The sequence below is a fragment of the Pinus tabuliformis genome, chromosome J (genome assembly GCF_031772625.1).
Source record: "Pinus tabuliformis cultivar Carrire ecotype Pingquan chromosome J, CPIR1, whole genome shotgun sequence".
Taxonomy (NCBI): Eukaryota; Viridiplantae; Streptophyta; class Pinopsida; order Pinales; family Pinaceae; genus Pinus; species Pinus tabuliformis.
Window position 1 is genome coordinate 863,539,452 of NC_142295.1, and position 17,760 is coordinate 863,557,211.

Sequence of the window (17,760 nt, forward strand, 5' to 3'; positions counted from 1 at the left end):
CGAGGTGCTTATGTGATGGGTACTCGACCAATTGAGCTAACCCTCAGGGCTATTATATATTACTTATTTTTATAATTAATAATAATAATTATTTAAAATAAATTAAAAATTTAATTAATAATAATAATTATTTAAAATAAATTTATAGTTTAGTTAATAATTATGATTTTTAAAATTTTATTGGCATTTACCAACCATTTAATTTATATGACCATGCCCCCAAAATAAAGTGTTGCATGATAAAACTTCATAAGAAAAGTGAAGAATGAAAAACATTTTTCTTAAAATGCTATATGTATACTCACATTAAATTTTTATTTCAAAAATATTTAGAGTACTACATTAGAATTTTAAGAAACTTGTTTCTAAACTTTTTCAATATACAAAAAAAACGTGTTAAAACAAAAGAAATAAGTTAAAGTTGGTTTTAGTGTAAAACAATAATCATAATGTCAAACTATTTAATTTGCGAGCTTTAAGTGTTATTGTGATTTTTTTAGGATGCTAAATTTATATATGCATTCAAAAACACATTTTAAATAAAAAAAATCACAATTTCCCTCAATATTGTATAGTTAAATTCTACAAAAAAATGTCATTTTGTCTATTAGCTAGATTGAACCCCTATATTTTTTAATTAATAGTGGGAAAACCCACCATAACTCACTTGTCAAACCAACAATGGGAACAACCATCACTTCTATCTATTAATGCAAGGTCACTCATCTCCATTATAAACAATTTTAAAGCATAACCCAAACTATAAACCCTATATAAATGTAACCAAATTTTAAAACAATAAAACATTTTTCCAAATTATACATATAATAAGAATTTAATAAAATATTTAAATATTAATTAAAATTCTATTTCAAATATTAAAATATTAACTAAATTAAAACACAATTAAAATTTCTGTATTCTACCTTCTGTGATCCATAATGAATTAAACAAAGTCTTTTGGTAGAAATCACACGAGAGAATTTTTTGGCCGATGCTTTTTGAACCAACAAGTGTGGTTCATCATCACGACCAGATGAAGAGGCAGACCATGACAAAGGCTTAAATAGAGAGCAACGTAGAGACAATTAAAATTACAAATTAAAACTTAAATAGAGAGCAATGTAGAGACAATTAAAATTACAAATTAAAATGATTTCATCATAATCCATTAATAAAAATTCTATTTTGCCATTTTAACCATCTAAACAAATTTATAGCTTATCTTTACTTAATGTATAAAACAAACTATTTTATTAACAATAATACCACCTTTTATTTTATTTTATTTACTTAAGGTATAAAACAAACTATTTTATTAACACTAATACCACCTTTTATTTTATTTTATTTTCTGAAGAAATATCACATCTCCACATTTCGAGAAATGCCAGTTATACACCTACATAATATACTGCAAAATTGTCTCCACGCAACTTTTTCTAAACATTAATTGATCTTTATCCTCGCTTTAGGAAAATATTTTGAACTCAAAAATTATTATAACTCAAAAATTCAATAAAGATATAAAAATTTCTATTTTATATTAATAAATGGAATACTACAGATGATGCAACCTGTTCTGTTGAATAGGCCGGATTGATAAAATTTATACGCTAACCCAATGCTTCTCGCTTGTCAATTCCTTCCCTCCATCCATGTCATCCACGAGAGAACAATGCAACCTGGGTTCGTCCTTGAACTTGCTTCCCTTTTCAAACCACTTGCTGTTCTCCATTTTACTGTTGCCAAGATTATTTATTAAATAATTTATTCGGCTATTTTAACACTGGTTTTGGTCTTTGCTCGTATGCCCAAAAAGCGACCCAACTCATCAGAATCCCTTTGCTTTGCCCAAGGCAAACCTCTTTTCTTCGCATTTATTCAGAATGTCCGGAGCTTCAATCTTTTCACCAATATAGAGGCCATAGAGCGCATGCAGCGCACTATCAGTCCTGTTTTCTTCTTGGACTCAAGAGCTGATATTTATCCATGGTTTTGTGGCCTTTTACTTCACGGCTCTGGTTTTGGCCATTACACACCTGATAAGAGTTTTGATGGCAGAAATTGCTTTAGATCCTCGGCTGCTGGTAATCTAGAGGGATTTTTTGGTGAAGGGAGGATAATTCCTTTACCCTGCCTCTGGAGGAGGAGGCTGGAGAAGAGTGTCTGGCCTGGCCTCTCTGGATAGCAGAGTACCCACTTGGGACGTACCTATTTCAGGTTTCTGGAGCTAGCAGAAGAAAAACTCATCTGGGTCTTCGTTGTCAGGTAGTATACATACCGAGAAAGAGGTCGAAAGCCTCATATAGGCAAGGGTCCCTGTTCTGTTGCATTAAGTTTACAGAGGGCTTGCTTTTCATGGGTTCTTGTATCTGAGACAGTTTAAGGAGGGAATCGATTTGGGTCTCTGCTTTGAGCGCAACATATAGTATTGAGAAGACGACTAAGGGCTTTAACATCATAAAACCATTGGGGTCAGAGCTAGCATAAGGTCCAGGGCGGGGTTTTGTATCAGAGAATGCGTTTGGGATACTTGTTGCTGGGGCTGTAGAGGATTGAGAAGGAGCTTTGAGGATTTCTGTTGCAGCTAAGCTATTTGAGTTCTTGTAGGGCTTATTGGGCTAAGCTTAGAAGGAAAACTGAGAAGAGGCAGTGGTTTTGAAGCGGGTCATTTCTTGAATTTGTGTGAGACCATGGATGTGGGAGCGGTTTATAAGGCCTGAGGGATGGGACTGGGGCCGGGTGTTGTCCAGGTAGAGGCTTGGGAGCAGGTGGGCAATTCCAGTCGGGTTGGACGCCGGAGAAAGAAGGATGAAGCCGAGGCGCGAGGATGCTGGCATGGTCTGAACTTTGGGCTAATGAGCAGCTGCATCTCCTCCAGATCCAAAGTAGATAACTCCATAAGCAGCCCTGCTATCCATTCTGGTATCCATCTCTCCTGGAAATTTTCGTTGAATGTCTAGTTTAGTTGGGACATTTATAGGCCCACCCTTTCTATCTTATAGAATAGTGTTTAGGATAAATGATTTATTGCTTTTTGTTTTTTGAGTTCTTAAAGAGACATGTCCAGACGGCCGAGCTACAAAAAGCTGCAGAGAGTGGACCTCCATTGGCCTAGTTGCAGGTCCGAGGGCTATTTATCTATTCTATTCTGCCAAAATTGTCAGGGACTTGCACCCACCCTTATCCGTTTGAAATTTTTACCTGACCTTATGGGTGAGGGAGACCACAGTGGGAATGGAACCCCAATGGGCGGCTCAAAACTCCGTTGACGTCACCAGTGACCAAACCCCATTGGCTGGTATATAGCTTATTGTAATTCGTGACTATATGTTTGTATATTTAGGGAAACCAAGCAACTTATGTTCTCTACATGTATGAGGACATCCCTTCCTATCCATTCTCAGAAGCATTCCTGTAAGGTTGTAGTGATGAATATGTTCTTTGCATGCTGATAAATGAATTTGTATTAATGGGATCATTAGAGGGTCCCTTGGTTAGGGAACATGATGGACTGGTTAAGGAATATAATGGACCTGTGCTTCTCCGTATCTCTGTTTTGTTCAAATGATTGCTCTACTAGTTTCCGAGGTAGATGCATATAGGTTTCTTATAAAACTGTTATGACTGCACGCGGGGTCATTGGGACAGCTATGCGTGAGCAAAACAGCTAGACGACTCGCTGGTGCAGACATCCCAATCCATGGTGAGAAGATCACTGCCAAATAAGCATAGAATTATGTTGGGGCCACGATCTTCACCAACTCAATATCATTCTTCTTCTCCTTACAATTTTGGAGTTTGGTATATTATGGGCATCAGGCTGTGCACATTAATTTTGTATAAATGGGGTACATGTATTTTCCATGTTATTCTGTTTCTTGCAGCGCAGGACAGAATTGCTTTAATAATATATATGCCATGTGTGCACTTTTACATACTTCTGATTGAACCCATATAAATGAATTCAGTAGATACATATGTTTCTTGAAGGAAATCAGTGATCATGTGTGTGTGTGTTTGTTTTACTATTTTGTTCATCTTTTGGCTGTTGATGTCGGTTTTATATCTTCCAGGTTGTCTAGATGCTTTAGTCCTTTGGTTCTGTAATCCGTAATGCAGCTAGTATTGCATATTATTCAGCTAATGGATATCCTGTGTATGATTTTTCTTTTTGAATTGCTACGAAGGCATGCATTATATGATCATGTGGTCTGCATCTATGATAGATGGTCATATTGGTAGATTAAGCCTGCTTCTTTGTCCAATTTTCATATGATTCTTTGTAATTTTCATTTGGGGCTACCAGGGTCCACCTGTACCATACAGACACTCGTTTGCATATCTGCATAGATGCCTATAGATTGTACTGTAGACGTTTTTATAACGTTGTTCTACACTAAATTTTGTATATTTTATGCAAATATTGTAGAGGTATACTTTTCTCTAGCGTGATATAGGTGAACTAGAACCCAACTGCATGGTATATGTGAGGATGGTATCCTTTTTTCACATTTTTCTAACTTCTGGCTAAATTTGTAGATAAGATAAGATACTTATACTAATGTCCAGCAAAGGACCAAAAATAGGTCAATGGGACTGTTCAATACAAAAGTATCCATACAAAGTGGGATTAATATGTCTGGTTTCTTTGGTATGTTATTTGATTTGTGTGGATATCATGTTTCATGGGCATTTTATATGTACTTTTAATACTGATTTTTTAACTTGTTGAATGAATTGTTCATATTCACATAGTTACAAACTTTTTCTGGTTGTATACCAAAAACAGGACCCATATATTATTCAGTGCTGATGTGTTAAAAATGATGCATTTTAAAGATTTATTAGAGCAAAATTGCAAGAAACAAATGAAAATCTAGCTGTATAGATTTTGTTCCATACAACTTCATAAATCATCTCTAAATGACTTATAATAGTTTGTGACTGTGGTAGGATATGATATGCCTATGACTAACAAATGTAATGACTGGACTGCATTTTTTACAGCTGAAACTAAATCTCCAAATGATAGTGGCAAAGAGCCACCTGCTGCTCAGACAGTGTCTTCCACAAGTACTAGTAATACAGGAAGCAATCCATCCACTCCCAAAGTAGGAGATGATTTGAAAGTTGCATCCCAGTTGCGCAAATTCACTTTTAATGATTTGAAGTATGCAACCAGAAATTTCAGGCCAGAAAGTCTTCTTGGTGAAGGTGGCTTTGGTTGTGTTTTCAAAGGTTGGATAGAAGAGAATGGCACTGCTCCTGTCAAGCCTGGTACTGGTCTCACTGTAGCCGTAAAAACACTCAACCATGATGGGCTGCAAGGTCACAAGGAATGGCTGGTAAGAGATTGATTAAACTTTTAAAGGTCAGATGGTGCAGAATGCATTATTTTTTAAGCTGGGTTTGGGATTTGGAGTTATCTGAGATTAACATACGTGGGCTTCTGTAATAGTGTCTGAATGCAGCTTTCTTTTGTTGTTCTCTTAAATTGACTGTGCAGGCAGAAGTCAATTTTCTTGGGGACCTTATCCATCCTAATCTGGTTAAACTTATTGGTTATTGCATAGAAGATGATCAGAGGCTACTCGTGTATGAGTTTATGCCTCGAGGTAGCCTGGAAAATCATCTCTTTAGAAGTAAGTAATATAAATTTCGGAATTTTGATGTGCATTTATCGATATTGGGGGGTGCTGTTTATGATAATTTCTCTTTTTTTGTAGTGGCAATACTAGATCTTGTATGAAATATTGTTGTCCCTAATTATGGAGCTACAAATTGGCAACATAGGGGTTAAAAGTTGATTCATATGATTGGAATTGAATGCAATTTGTCTGTCCAAATTAGTGCTCAGTTTCACTAACTTATTTTGTTTTCTCATGCGATTATTATATCAATCTGTGCTGGAATCACCATATGAGAATATGGTCCTACGGTTGGCCAGCATAGAATTGTGAATATTTTGCTGATGGCCTTCGACCAGTCATAATTTATAAACAATCACAATTTATATACTCACAAGTTTGTTTCTTTATATTGAGGAATATAGCATCTGAACCACTGATGGAGCAGAATGGCTGTTGAAAAAAAAGGTTTCTAACTGTGCCTACCAGAAATTTAGATGAAGACCTGCTAGATTTCTTTTGGTTTTAAGCAAACTTATTCTCTTTTCCTGTTTAAAATTAATTTTGTCCTGCTTTTCTTTCACTTGAAAAATGTGAAAACAAAAATCGGATGGAAGTGTCTGGAGTGATATTCTTTATGCATTTATTTTGGATTCTTTAAAAATATGATTTGTCCATGATATAAGACACACTTTTGGGGCATTGTTTTTTGTGTTTGTTTAATACAGTGGCAAGTGTAAGGAGGACAATGAATGACAAAAGGGGCATTCATTATATGGTACTTACATTTGAGTAATCTGCATTAGAAAACAAGGCCTTTGCTGTCTTGTCAATGATACAAGCTGGGTGCATTCTCTTTCATGTCAATTGTCAACAACCATATCTCAATTTTTAATAGGCATTGTGATATTTGCAAATTTATGAAGAAGTCTTTATTCAGGATAATATATTATTGTTCTTTAAATTAACATGAAATGTGTTGATATTTCTTTACCTTCTGGGTTACTACTTTTATGTAATCTGTTCTTTTCCTTCGTTGTTAGATGCATATATGAATGCAATTGAAATTCAAGAAAATTAGGGAATGTAGAAGAGTTGTGCAGAATTTTTAGAAGAGGAGAGCTTAAATGTATTGGTTCATTATACTACAACCCTATAAGAAATAGCTGCTCTGGCAGAGCTTACCTGAAAAAGGAGGATGAGTCGTCCTGAAAGTACTAACTTTTTGCATTGCTAGTCAATGAACAGACAACACTGGTAAAAGTTGAAACTAATGGACAGACAATGCTGTTAAAATTGACCTTTATTATCAAGAGATGAATGTTGAGATTATCAAGAGATGAACAAACAGACAGCGGGGTCCCTTGGTTATCACTTGAGTCAGGATCAGGATCCTGAGTGTTTTCTCCCTTGGTTATCACTCGAGTTTCCTGGTCTGAGCTTGTATTTGAGTTTGGTGACCTTGAAATTCGACAAAAAATTGGCAGTGAAATGTTAGGTTGAAGTTTGACATAAATTTTGTCCGTGGTTCATGATACTATAAAATTTAAAATTTCTAAAATAAAAAAAAGTATAATAAAATTCACGTGCTTGGGCATAGAGGCCTTTGCTAAATTAAATTAAATTTAATGGAATAAAATATATTAAAATTATAAGGAATTTATTATAATAGAAAATATAATAGAACAAACCATATGTGATAAAAAATACAATAAAAATATCACTTCAATGTTATAAAAATTATATAGAATAACGTTGAGGGTTGAGATTGTTGGCTTTTGTCATAGTATGTGGCTCTGCTGTTGGAGCCTATTGCCACTGTACTGCGCTGGTAGTTTGTGAGTCATGGAGTTGGGAGGAGTTGCTGTTGCTGGTTGGGGTCTGAGAAAGGGTGGGACCCTGGGAGGGCCCATGATCTGTCACTGTGAGAGAGGATGGGACTCAGGAGGATACTTGGAAGTTGGAGAATTGAACAAGTGAATTGACCAGAGGAAGTAATGTACCGAGTTTAAGTTAATTTTTTTTTCTCCCTTCTCTTTTATTTTTATAAATAATTTTCTTAACCTTCAAAAAAACTTGAACCTCAATGAACTTTCAGTGAAGCCAATCTATTTTCAACGGAATATATTTGACATAATATTTGATTTCAAAGTTGGCTTGCGGTTTGCTTTGATGTTTGGCAAACTTCAATGAATTTGTTCGGATTTGCTTGCAGTTTGCCAGGTTTTGAACCTGAACCTTGAAATTTGCCAAACATGGTGATTAGGTCATCACCTATCTAGTTACTGTAGCCTCCTTCCCTTGTAAATATTAGACTAACTGTTTATCCATAATATACTAGCCAATTTGTAATTTGGCGACATTTCATTTTGCCCTTCAACAAGTTTCTATATAAAGCAAGTCACTCTAATGCACGATGCAGAGCCAATGCCCATGAAAACATCTGGTTAGTGTTTGTGGTGGGTTGCTATTCTCTGAGAAGAGAGTTGAAATCCATTACGGTCAATCCCACTGGCAGCAGATCTTGATGATGGAATGTGCAGTGTCTTTGCAGATTCCCTTGGAAACTAATACCTGTACATGTGATTTAGAATTTATTCCATTATTCCATGATTTTGAACAAAACAAAAATCTGTCCCTCATTTTCTTGAAGTGGATCCTCTCAATGCTGAAAAGAGTAATTCTGATGTTCTAGACTTGATCCATCTTTGTTACTGAATTCAGCATTGGGCACTCTTTTATCCTCTATGAGCTGTGGATATGTTAAAGACATCTGCCATGCAAAGTTTGTTTACTTGCTGGGATCATCAAACATCATGATTTTTGTATGCACCCAAAAGAGTTATTTTGTTTTGCTTTATTGGTCTGGAGCTTGAGGTGTATCTTTCCCTAGGCGGATGGTTTTAGGACATCATAACAATTAGTGCAAAAGAAATTGATTGTGTTTTTAGTTGCAAGGACTATACCTATAATGAAGAATTTCAATGGTTTTGGAGAATTGCATAGCATAGGCTGTAGGGTTGAACAATTTGCCATATCTCCTTCCTATATAATTGTGGACATGGTAGCTTTACCGAATTGAATGGACACAGGTGAAATTTAAATAACAGGTCTGAGGAAATGCTCCGATTATGGGTTTAAATAATTTAGTATACCTTTTTTCCAGGGAAAACCTTGCAGGGAAACCCGAGGGATATGCTTGGATAACCCAGTGGCGTGGACTAGAGTGCCTCAATGAGGGGGTTTCAAACCAGGCACCTGTCATCACAGAACTAGCCAAATTCCCAGCATCATTTGTGACAACCAGCTGAGCTAATCTAGGCTCCATAGTTTAGTTTACCTGTGCAACTTATAGCTAACAATGAATCAACTAACCTGATGTTTTCAACATTTAACCATAGCAGTGTTGCTGTCGCATACTTTGCAGGATGTCAACGTAACAGATGTAAGATGGCATACCATAAAATGTTAATTGAAAAAAATATCTTTTGGTGATATAGGGAAATTATTTAAGCTTTTCGGCTCTAGTTTTTTCTAATAAGTTAAATAAAATGCTTAAATACAGTGTGAACTTTGAAGTCAGAAAAACTGATAACTGTTAATTCTTCAGTTCACATCAAGTCTTCATTTTTGGCTTCTTTGCATTGGCTTTCAATAAACTTTTGTGCAAGTGGTAGTTCTGTTAGTATTTTGGTTGAATTTATATTGCTTATTTTATCTGCAACATGGATGCTCTGTCCTAAAGAACTGAGGAAATTTATTGATATTTAAATTAAACATTACTGTTTACATAGAGCTTATTTGTCAACATGGATAATCCTTGTGCCAAACACAATACTCTCCTAAAATCCACAATCCTTAAATGGATATTTTTGGTTTCCATCCAGTCTATTTTGTACATTCCCAACCTGATCCATCTATCTGCCCAACCTTTTCAATCTCCTTTCAGCTGAAACTATTGCTTCTGCTAACCAAACCAGTCCCGACTCCTTCCTGGACCCACAACTCTATAAAAAATCCATTGTGCCATTGTGCACTTTGCTATAATAACAATACCCTGCTTGATATGAACTCAATTTATCTTGGTCAAAATGCTCTCTAAGTTGACATTCATTTTCTTTCAATACATGTAATGCCTTGTTGCCATCTCTGCCAAATGCTGCTGTGTTTTTGAATTATGATGGAAGTGTTCCCTCAACTTTAATGAGTTTCCAAGGTCAACGACCACTCCATTCATGTTATGAATTTTTTTTCCAATACCGGTAAATTCGATTCTGCACTCTCTCTCATCTCCTGTGTAACTATAAATGTGCTCTTCCTGGTTCTGAAGCTACCTGTATTCATCATCATAAACTTCATACTGGAAGAATGACTGGTTTTTTCCCTGGCCTTTTTGTGCCACTCAAATTCTGGCCCATTCCATCTTAAGACTGTCTTTTGGCTTCTTGGCTTTGTCTTCTTAGCTTCTCAGTATAGGGCTGGTCCATGCCTGCTACCTGCACTCTCTAGAGTCTAGATTGCTCGAAAGAAAATCTGAGTAGAATCTCTACTTAATTTTAATATTTAACTGTAAACTGAGTAGATGCCTTAAAAGGTGCCTCATCATCCTTATTCTCACATTATAGTCCCACCAAGGAAATCCATAAATTTTAATGATGGTAAGATTCACCCTTATGTCCATATGCTCACTACATGCCAGCACTATAATCTAAATGGTCTTAGGCTTGCAATCAGGGTTCTTAGTGTCATCCTGAAGTGGGAGAACCTTAACCTTTTAAGGTATATAATCTGATTCCCCAGTTAACCATTTTTCTGCAAATGTTTTCAATTTCCTTTTTATACGTTCACAGTAAACCTGACGTTCTAGAAAGAGTAAAATGCAACGTTTGCATTCCTCTGAAAAATCCTGCAGCTCCCTAATTTGCCCTGAGTTCTATATCTAAGCTTGATGGTGAACCCAAACATGAGTGGTTTGTTTATTTCAAAGTCTTCCACAGATAAAGCCCTTAAAAGACCGTCTTCATTGTTAGTAGCAAAACCAATCTCAATGGAAAAGGTGATAATCAATTGACCTTCATTAACTTCTATTATGGACAGCCCCATCAAATTGTAAACTAGCTCACTCTTCCAGAATCATATATAAATTAATGAGTTGGATTGTTTCTTAAGGGCTACTTTATCTTTTGGATGAACTGTAATGGTCATGCCTACCTTTTCTTTAATCTAGACTGTAGACCTTGCTAAAAGTGTACTAGGTTTTCATTCAAAACAGCCAATGGAAAACTCAATACATCTTTCCACAGTATTATAAAGTCATGGATCTATTTTTTATATTTTTCCTGACTGCATGCTCTACATCTGTTAGGGATCTCTAAAACTTAGGTGTAGGGATTATTATGTAGTTTATATATTATACTAACAAAAGTCCTTTGCAGATGTTTAATGTATTCTGGTGTTACCATTGTGCATGCAGAAGGGTCCCTGCCCCTGCCATGGTCTATCAGGATGAAAATTGCATTGGGTGCAGCCAAAGGCCTGGCATTTCTTCATGGAGGAGCTGAAAGACCTGTGATTTATCGGGATTTTAAGACGTCCAACATCCTGTTGGATTCGGTTTGTCCCTTTAACCCCAAATAATTTAAATTACTAAACATTACCATAGTATGAATTGTAAGTCTTTGGTTGACTAAGAGACTATGAACTGTAATGAGTTCTTTGCATGCCTGAAGGCCTGTGTACCTCATGCAGGAATACAATGCCAAACTTTCTGACTTTGGTCTAGCAAAAGATGGACCTGAAGGAGACAAAACTCATGTTTCTACTCGAGTCATGGGAACTTATGGCTATGCAGCTCCTGAGTATGTAATGACTGGTGAGTGTTCTTGATAGCTTATAAGTTCCAAGTTAACTTGTTCAATCTCATCAGCTCTGAAAACTGTCAGAATTTGTCTATGTAATTTAAGCTGAATTATTTTCATCACAGGTTATTCTGAGAATGCATCCTATTGACGGTGGAAAGGGATGTGTATTCTCCAAGGCCTAGACAAACTAGGGTGAAAAAACCAAATTGTTTAAAAACTATCCCGAATATAAACTTTTACCTTCATGATGATTGTATTAAGATTATAATTCAAATATATCTGATGCCTTGGTGAAGCTGGTACCTTGACTATAACAACTAATAGTATCCGTTCATAAATAAATAAATTAATAATATATTTATAGGTTCAATTTGAAAGGATCTGGTTTGTTGGATTACAGTAAGCACACTACTGATTCCTTGGGGTTCATTTGACAGAGATATTAAAAATTAATTAATACTCACCCTTCTTATTGCTAATTTTATCATGTATGATGCCAGTCCACGGTTCCTAGCCTTGAATTTAGAGGGGTTTTATTTACAGCAGTTTCTGAAGTATGTGGTTGAAAGTAATGGGAACATCTTATACGTTTCATCAATGTGTTGTGTAAACCTGTGAATTCAGTAGTGGATTCAGCAGTGATAGGAATAGGAAAGATATGGAACTGGAACAATAAAGGAAATTAGGCAGTAAGGAAATTTGATGCAAGAAGATACTAGGATGTTGAATATGTGGCAGCTATGGAATGATGGGCATATTGTGTGGTTCACTAGATGCAATAGCAGGAGAAGATTATAATTCATTTTCAGATGTACAACAGAAACCTGAGATATTTTCATAGGCTGCTGGCTGCAGTTATTGATAATGGCATCTTGGGTCAATATGAGAAACTAAATTAAACTGATTGTAGACTCTCTGCTCTGAATTCTCTAAATATGTAGTTATTCTTTTAAGTTTCTTGATAACCTGTATGTTTCTTTGAGAAGAAATTCAAGCCAAATTGCTTTTTGGGTTCCCCGGGAAGCATTTCATAGCAGAAATTTTGCAATTCTATTCCTATTCCCTTGCCAGTCAAAGTAGTCTTCCATCCATCATTGCCATGCATGGGTTCTCCAGGACAATGGTTCAGAGATGTCCAGTGGGACATTTGGAAAAACTGTTGAACTAAGGTGATCTTTGGGACCCTAGTGGAGAGCCAATTCCAACACTTTTCCTGGTACTCTCTCACTTCTCAGCCTATCTTCTGTTGAGGTCAACAGTCACTTGAATCTCTAGATTGTCCAGAGTGAGCAGCTGAGTACCCTTCAGGAGGCATTCTGCTCATGGTACATGGCACACTGGTCTTCATTGCCATAATAAACACAATTCTATAAGATAATTAGAGTGCTGAGCAGTCAACAGTCCAAATGCACTTTGGATTAAAAACTCTATAGACATGTTCCCTAGAAAAAGGTTGAGAATAGTGATAAACATGTGGATTTTTTACTGCAAAGACTTGAGCTGACTTTTCTAGAAAATCTTGAACCTTCTATTAAAATTTCAAGCCTGGTCAATGCACATTGATTGTTGGAAAAAACCAACCCTTTCTGATGTTCTGGCATGGTGAATTAAGAAGTCAGGAAGAAAATTACAAACCTGAATTCAGTCCTTTTTTTAATCAGTGGTAATTCTCAAGATTCCTTGGCAGAGGTTGATGGCATTTATCAAGGTAGAAACCATGACCTCCCAACGTAGTCAACAAGGTAACCCTCCCTTTCTCAAGTGTGGACCACATTCACCACCCAAAAAGTCTTCTAAACTGATTTATATATTCTGCTTATAGCTTTGTCTAGGAAGGGGAAAATTTTGGAGAATAGTCTGAGAATATTCTATGCAATGTTATATGTTCAAAAGGAGGAAAACAGTGGTTTAGTTCTAAATGAAATGGTGTACTTTATAGAGACCTGGGTGTCTGAATGGTACTTGAGAGTTTTCTACTGGTCAAATTATCAAGAGTCCAGACTCCAGATCACTTGAGTCACCTGACATGGGGATTCGGGATTCGTGGTGTCGGATTCGGACACGTTGACCCCCTGGAACAGGGCACGTAGGATCCGTTATATATTATTTTATTAATATATATATATATATATATATATATATATATTAAAAATTAGATATTTCTTACACAAATTTTAATTAATGGTACAAATTTATTGATTTCAAATATAGATTTTCATCTATAGCTATTAGCATGCATAGTACATACAAAATTCAAATACATGTCAATCTATTATCTATTTCTTATGCTTGGCCCTCTTGCCACCACGAGAAATGTCTAATTTTTTAGTCTTGTTGGAAAATCAGGATCTTTGTCATTAATATCACCCTCTAAGCATTAATATCCAGAGGTATCTTTGTCATTATCTCTGTATCTGTATAGGGATCTTTGTCATTAATATCACCCTCTAAGCATTAACATAAGATAGAACAAGCATAACATGTCAAGTCAAGATTTTGTTTGAGTGATGCGTACATTTTTAGGAGGGTCATGATACAGGGGTTCGACAACCAATGTCACTAACATCAAGGTACATAGAGGGATTGGTGCTCTTGATTAAATACGAGTTCCATACCCTAATACATGACAAAATTCAATGGAAACATAGCAATCCCCCAGTCCTAAAATCCTGAAAAACCGATAAGTCTGCTGGATTTTGAATGAAATCTAAAATTCTACTTTCTCCATATGAAATCCAATGAGGCCGGAACCACTCTCAAACATCCTGAGTCATTTCATGGTGAGTCTTAGATGTTCATTACATCATCTACAGTTTTTTAGAGCTAGTAATTTTAGCACTGATTCTTCCCTCTAAGGCCATCTTCCATCATGTGATATAGTATACCATGCGTTGAGAGTTGTGGTTCTCAATAGCAGTTTTAGCATGGGAAAAAAAGAACTTAACTGGGTTTTGTGTGAAGAAAACGTTAAGCAATTATAATACTTTTTCTGAGCATTCCCATAATTTATAAACTATTGTCTTCCAGTGGAAACCTGAAGGTTGGGTTTTTTTTTTTTGGTCTAATTGCGATTGCTGACCTTGAAATAGTATGGATGATAGGTGCAACTTGCAAGAGGAAATATGAAGTCTAGACCTGAGAAATCACTGAATGTTAATTTTCAATTAGGACATGTAAAAGTATTAATAATTTTGTATGTTAAATGTATGTTATAGATTATATATAGTTACAAGGTAAGAATAAAGGCAGTTGAAATAAATGATTCTTACTGGACTGTGCTATTTGAGCAGAATGCATGTTTTCATATCATATGCTTGAGTTGTGGTTCTCAATAGCAGTTTTAGCATGGGAAAAAAAGAACTTAACTGGGTTTTGTGTGAAGAAAACGTTAAGCAATTATAATACTTTTTCTGAGCATTCCCATAATTTATAAACTATTGTCTTCCAGTGGAAACCTGAAGGTTGGGTTTTTTTTTTTGGTCTAATTGCGATTGCTGACCTTGAAATAGTATGGATGATAGGTGCAACTTGCAAGAGGAAATATGAAGTCTAGACCTGAGAAATCACTGAATGTTAATTTTCAATTAGGACATGTAAAAGTATTAATAATTTTGTATGTTAAATGTATGTTATAGATTATATATAGTTACAAGGTAAGAATAAAGGCAGTTGAAATAAATGATTCTTACTGGACTGTGCTATTTGAGCAGAATGCATGTTTTCATATCATATGCTTCAGAAATTCAAGTATCTCTTTATCCAAGGCCTCTGTAGGCATCCATACAAAGATTAGTTCAGAGGATGGTTAATATTAAATAATCTTGCCAGTAGTCATTTTCATTTATGTTGACTGCTTTTAATATGCCCCTGTTAAGAGTTTTCATTTTTCACATAGTAAAGCATTCATTTCACCGAATGCATGGAACTGGCAGCATATGCTGGAGTCCTTTTTTTATGCTGATTATTTTTTGATTTCTGAGATTCTCTCATAGTAGTGAATGCTTCTAAGCAATGCATAAGTTGAAGATAGTCAGCTATGTCTGTAAAATAGCTAATTTGTATAAATATTACTTTTGACTATAGCAATCCAAAGATATCAAACCATTGAGATTCCTCTTGTTTCAGGACATTTGACATCGAGGAGTGATGTCTATAGCTTTGGTGTTGTTCTACTTGAAATGTTAACTGGTCGAAGATCCATGGACAAAAACAGGCCTAGTGGGGAGCACAATCTGGTGGAGTGGGCTCGCCCTTACCTTGGTGAGAAAAGAAGGTTATATCGTCTTATAGACCCCCGTTTGGAGGGCAACTTTTCCATTAAAGGAGCACAAAAGGCTGCCCAGTTGGCTTGCCATTGCCTCAGTCGAGATCCAAAAGCTAGGCCTTTAATGAGTGAGGTTGTTGAGGCACTCAGACCTTTGTTGAATTTGAAAGACATGGCAAGCTCATCCTTTCACTATCAAGCATTGCAAGCAGAACGTTCAAGTCGTCAACAGCAACTGGTAAATGGAAATGGACAGTTGAAGAATGGTGCATATCTAAATGGGCAATTATCTTCAAAGAATGGACGCCCACGAGTTCTCGCTAATATTTCTCACGCTTCACCATATCGTCAATCTCCAAGGCAAAATGGTAAAGTATCATAGGTGATTGGACCTCTTTTCCATCATTTCTTTCTTGAATTTGTACACTTGTCACTAAAGCTGCTCAGTTTCAGTCCTTCGCAACTTACCAAGGGGAAGCAGTGTGAACTTGTGAAGCGTGGGTGTGTTATCTGTACAAGGCTTGAACATTTTAAGAGGCCATTTCTGGAATCTTGTAGAGTAAGTTCAACTATTGTGGAAAGTTTATGCTAAATTCTCTGATGCTGTATAAAATTATAAAGCCTATCTGACCAATCATAGCAGAGGATAATACACATGTTGCTGCGACTTTGTCTTTAAATTAAAGTAGCAATGAGGGTACTAGGAAAACTCTGCTGTGTCTTTGGAGTTGGAGCATTTTACTGTGGTTTTGCAAGTTTTCTTTTGGACTACTAACTAAATGGGCACGTTGAATCTATAATTGAATGTGTATTTTTTACTAAAACAAACATGTTTCCATCACAAGATTCAGAGCCCTTGGTTTCAAAAACATTACTGAGTTGAACTCTGTTTTAACTACATAGTTATTCTGTGTTTTGGGCTTTTGTTTGATAACTCAACTCAATCATAATAAAGTTCAACTGTGGCAGCAGTCGTTTTGTATGTTGCTTGGGCCATGAAAACCTTTGTCGGTGTATATGGTGATATATTATTCCAATTATAGTAAAACATGGTTGCCAGTGTTGTTGGGGGTGCAGATTCTTCGGTATGTGAGATAAGAATCAAGGTTGAGCTAAACTGTCTTACCTTAATATATAGTTGCTCTGTTGCTTGCGAGGTGTGTGGATATTAAAAATATGTCAGCTCTCTCTGTAATAATGAAGTAATGTATTAAAAATAAGTTTACTTTAGAATGTAAAGTAAAATATACAATCGTCTGTTATTTTTTTTCTTGGCCCTAACGTGGCTTGGAAGGACGAGCCATTCAGCTCCTTGAATTGGGTCATCTGGCCTAAAATTGGTCCTCTCAAACTGTTAGGCAAATTTGACCAAATTTGCTAGAAACAACTTTTTGTAGTCTTAACTATATATATATATATATATATAAGCTTGGCAGGATTTACATCTTCATCATGTCCAATATATCGCCCAGATAGGGGCGGGGAATTGAATTGGTGACTTCAGATCAAGGAGTGCCTTAAGAAAGTGCACCCGATCACTCTTTATCCAAGAACCCATGGACAAGTCTTAACAATATATATTCCGAAAAATATTAAAAAAATAAAAATTTGTTGCATAATCTGGACACATTATTGTGATATTACATCTTAATACCATTTATCTATCAACAATAAAATATTGAAATTTGATATTCAAATAGGCCTTTACACATTTATTTAATTATAATGACGTACATTATTTAATTATAAGAAGTATAAATAAGTAGCTGCCAGATGAATAACGAGGAAAAATTCAAACTATGAAGAGTCCAGTATAGCCATCTGAGATATATTGGTTGCTTGATAGTGAATTCGTTATATTAAGAAAAATTCAAAACATTAAAAGTCCCAGTATATCAAGCCATTTGAGAAAGATAAAATTCAAAACATTAAAAGTCACAGTATATCAAGCCATCTGAGATAGATTGGTTGCTTGATAGTGAATTCGTTATATTAGGAAAAA

At 35.7% G+C, this 17,760-nt stretch overlaps 1 protein-coding gene across 2 annotated transcripts; it reads left to right on the plus strand.

The window, feature by feature from the left end:
• The first annotated feature begins 1,642 nt into the window (after window positions 1-1,642).
• LOC149229415 (serine/threonine-protein kinase PBL34-like) lies at window positions 1,643-16,586 on the plus strand. 2 transcript variants are annotated; one of them, XM_089378637.1, is made up of 6 exons: window positions 1,643-2,928; window positions 5,014-5,351; window positions 5,513-5,648; window positions 11,110-11,246; window positions 11,382-11,505; window positions 15,620-16,586. In XM_089378637.1, exons 1-6 carry the CDS (start codon window positions 2,730-2,732, stop codon window positions 16,138-16,140), a joined length of 1,455 nt encoding a protein of 484 aa, XP_089234763.1. In that variant the 5' UTR covers window positions 1,643-2,729; the 3' UTR covers window positions 16,141-16,586. The 2 variants fall into 2 exon arrangements, with proteins under 2 accessions (XP_089234763.1, XP_089234762.1); XM_089378636.1 differs by having other exon boundaries at window positions 1,645-2,928; window positions 11,107-11,246.
• The last annotated feature ends 1,174 nt before the right edge of the window (window positions 16,587-17,760 follow it).